Source organism: Frankliniella occidentalis, unplaced genomic scaffold, assembly GCF_000697945.3.
Source record: "Frankliniella occidentalis isolate FOCC.00 unplaced genomic scaffold, Focc_3.1 Scaffold46, whole genome shotgun sequence".
NCBI lineage: Eukaryota > Metazoa > Arthropoda > Insecta > Thysanoptera > Thripidae > Frankliniella > Frankliniella occidentalis.
Window position 1 is genome coordinate 1041818 of NW_026267176.1, and position 4233 is coordinate 1046050.

At 49.8% G+C, this 4233-nt stretch overlaps 1 protein-coding gene across 1 annotated transcript in view; it reads left to right on the plus strand.

Moving 5' to 3' along the window:
- The first annotated feature begins 3809 nt into the window (after window positions 1-3809).
- Window positions 3810-4233, plus strand: part of LOC113206909 (alkaline phosphatase-like) — an 88216-nt gene continuing 87792 nt past the window's right edge. The window contains exon 1 of the mRNA XM_052267077.1: window positions 3810-3837. Coding sequence (XP_052123037.1) covers window positions 3810-3837 — 28 coding nt within the window. The remainder of the gene's footprint in view (window positions 3838-4233) is intronic.

Here is a 4233-nt window from a genome sequence, read left to right on the forward strand (position 1 = left end):
GTGACACACGGCCCGGCGCCTGCTAACGCTCTTCGCTCTATCACGCGGTGCCATCTCTGCACTCGAGGGTGACGCCGCCGCGCTGCATTGCAGGTGCAGCCCTCGGAGACAAACGAGCCGCTGGAGAAGCAGGAAAGTGATTTGTGCATGTCTGTGCACTGCCTTGTACAGAACCAAAATAGTAAAATGTGCGAGGGGGCTCATCTCTCTTGTTCACTGTACACCAGATTGCTAAGATTGTCAGATGTCTAGACAAATATTTTGCGTTCGAAGCAGAAGATGCCTCTAACTAGGCAAAACGCACAAATTGTACCCTAAATGTAGGCAAAAGGCGTGGATTTTGATTTTGAGTTAAAATGTTTTGAGGTTGCCGAAGATTATCGTAGATTGCCAGTGTGGGAGTTTACAAGACTGCTGGAGCTGTGGCCCCATTGCACGTGTGCTGCAGACCTGAGCACTCGCACTTTCGAAGCCCGGTATGCAATATTTGAACAGTGTATGTGGTGTACTGACTTGCTACTCTTACGAGAAGTCAATAATATGCCAGTTTCGCAAATGTCGTAAAGTTTAAACATTTATAGACATCTACTGCAAACATATGAGTAATTCGCACACACAATAAGGAAGTGTAATATTGTGTGACACACACACAATATTAGAACAAACCGCTACGTATGCAAAATGTTGGAACACTATGACACCCCTTAGGAGTGTGCAGTCTGTAGCCCTAATAGTATATCTTCCATCAATAACACGGTGAAAGTCTTCTGAAAGGTCTGGCCCCTCTGACCATCCCTGCCGGCGACCTACTGTTACACAACTTCCCTCACATTAAAATAGAAACAGCGGCTTGGGTCTGCTGCTGAGGGTTAAAAGAAGTACAGAAAGTTCCAAACCTGCATCGCGTACAGCTTTTGCTTTCGGCATAGAAAAGAAAAGAGATGGCGAAGAGCAAGGATGTAAAGAGTGGGAACGATTTGCCTGGTAGAAAAGAAAATGTGTTGAAGCGAAAATATGCGCCTGTTTGTTTTTCGCGACGCCCTTGGGGGCTGCCTCGCCCTGGTTCTCCACGCCTCGGCACGCCTTGCCACGCCTCGCCTCGCCAGGACACGCCCGGCCGGAGCCATCCCATCCCATCCTATTCATGACACGGACATCCATCCATTCATCGGTCCAGCCATCCATCGCCGTCCCCCATCCATTGCGCGCGCCTGCTGCCTGCCATCCCACCAAGATACCCCTCCTCCCCCCGCGGGGTCCACAGGGCAGCAGCGCGGCAGCCTCGGCCACCGCCATTCTGAATGCTCCGGATATGAGTTGAACAGGAAGGTGTGTTGCGCGCGCAGCCGCTGGAGGGATTAGCCGACCGCTGCGAGGTACAGGGGCGCGGGGTCACGCGGGGCTGACGGTCGGATGCGCGAGTGTGCTGTCACAACCCAAGGCAAACACATCACGGCCTTTCCTCCTATATCCGGCCGGGGCTCGCCCGGACACTCTCTCCTGTCAAGCTCCGTCGCCTCCCTTCGCCTCGCCCCGCCTTGCGCCGCCCCGCTCGAGATCTTTACATTGCGACAATCTCTGCTCCAGGCCAACGGTGGTGGTGCGCTGACAAAATGTGTTTATATTCGGCGCGAAAATTCAGCCCACACAGTCCCCCAACACTGAGCCCCGGTTTTATTGATACGCATGCGTATCGGCTGAATGCGACTGAAGTCTAGTTTGTGGCACACACTTGGGATTTGTTTTAAGCTTTTCCCGCTACTCATTTATGTACGCTTGAAAAATTTGTATCTAATGGACTTCTTCACTGCAAGTAAAGAAGTGATCGTTCCTCGTTCCGGGAGAGCAATTTTGTTAATCCAGTTCGATCACTCCTGGGAGAGCGATCTTGAATGACGTCGCTCCTGTACAGCCATTCACCGCCATTCACTGGGCATTGGTATGACTCTGCACATGCAAAATCTTAACACTTCGTTGCACACTTTTAAATGTTTGACTCAACATTTGAATACTAAATGTGTCAAACTGTAAAGTCTTAAACTTCATGGTTGTCCATGAAACTTCAGACTCTTGAAGTGTTCAAAATTACTGTTTAACACTTTTAAGTATTTAAATTTCCAATCCAACACCTATAAGAGGATGCACCATATAGTTGAACACTAATGTGAATGTAGTTGGATTTGCACACTTCTCTCTTGAGTCAAACTGTATTTTTGGACTGTTTGCACTGCTTAAGGGCTAATACAGGGTGGCCGCTCTGCCCCGTCTTTTTAAAAGAGGTAGACTAGCCCGCCCGCACGACCTCACCAGTCCCCTCTCACCTCCCCTCTCCGTCTGCAAGCGGGCTAGTCTACCTTTTCAAAATGACGGGGGAGAGCGGCCACCCTGTATATCGTGGCGGTTCGTCTTCAGGCGTCCGGGCCATAAAACAATTGTTAAAGTCTATGACTGGTTTGCGAGTGGTCTGCGAAAGAACTATATTTGGCGTTAACAATTGTAGAGATCTTTTCATCTGCTGATGGTTACTTTGAGCACGTACCTGTTCTATCACCACCTTATCACTGACATCGCTCAGCCCCATTCCCAGCGGGAAGCAGGCAGCAGGCCTATCGCCCGTCTCTCGCAATAGGTCCCGGGCCAGTAATTGAAGATGACAAAAGGGACCAAGATGGACGCCGAATTGGCTTTTCTTCGTGTCTTGTGGGCGCGGGGCGGCGCGGGGCCCAGCAGACAATTTCTCGACGCTGCCGGAGCGGAGTCTTCTTTCAATCTCAATGATGACCGAAGGGGCTGTCCTAGTCCATCAGAGGGTCCCTGTTACATACAGTACACCCGAAAGGTAAGAACTTAAACCTTTTTAAATTAAATACCACGGACTTTGCACCCCACGTTTACCCCATGATGTTCCCGGTCTTAAATGTCCGTTCGGACAAATGCGTCAAAATATTAGTTGTTGACTTGGCATGTTTCACATTCTTTGTACGCCTAGCAAAATTTGGTTCTTGGATTAATTCTGCATTTAAGGCAATTAAAACTTTTAAAGGATGCGACCGAATTGTCTTGGACCAATGCAGATTTACTTGATTCAAAAACTAATCGACATTGTTTTACCCCCAATCTAGGGAATTTTAGTTGTGGTTTTTTTTTCAGTAATGTTGATTCTATGTGGCGTGTGTCGAGTATGCAGAGAAAGTGGTTCTTTTCCCCTCGCCGCACACGTTTCTCATCTCAGTCACAGTTAACATGAAACAGAATTCCTTGTTGTTCTTTTCCCGGCTCTTGCTTAGTTTATTTCCTTTCCCAGCCCACGTCGCGGCGCCAAGCATGTGACTTCTCGGGGAGAAAGGGACGGAGTTTTCCGAACTCAAGTCGCCGCGTTTCTTTAGGGCGTTACGAAACAAAACATATCTCCCCCAATCGTACCGACCGGGTACCGGCGGCGTGCGGAGGCGCGCGTGGGGAATGTGAATGCAGCTTCACGGGCCACGACGCTTCCAAGAGTCATGCTTCATGACGGTGAAGCTGGGGGCGTGCGGGCGAGTTTGAGCGGGATGGAGAGAAGAAGTAGGGAGCGCATTGGAGAGGCAGCGAAAAAAAAAGGGAGACTGGATGGTTGGTGGGTAGGCGCTAGGTCCGCCAGGATAGCAGGGACGTTATCAAGACAAATGGCGTGTTTCTGGAAACGAATGCGAATAATCCGTGTAGTAAGCACGGCTGGCGAGATGCTTTGACTGGACTCTGCTCCATCGGGCAGACCGAGCTGGCAGTCAAGGGTGTTCGTCCGTCGTCCTACAGCGCACAGCGCCTAGATGTATGAAGGTGGATGCCAGGTGCCAGGTACGCTGCAGCTGCAGTCGTTATCCTCATTTTGATGCATCAGTGAAACACATATGGAGTGTGTGGCCCCTTGTGCCACAGCCTTTCGGGGTAGGCTGTGGGTGCGCTCTGGTGTTGCACTGTAAGAGGTATGTTAAGATTTTTACGCACTCCTATTGTTGAACGACAACACTGGTATAACAGCAACGTTTCATCGGGAATTATAGCGCTTATTGATGAAAGTATGCATTGGCACTAATTCTTTTAAAAAATTCCAACTACTCACTCTTGAACGGAAATTTTAAAAATGCTCCATGATGAGTTAACAACATTTTGTTTTACAGTGTGGGCCTGGTTGGCTATCACGGGCTCCGCTGGCGGCGGCCGGTCATCCTCGCGGGGTAGGCTGCAGGAGTG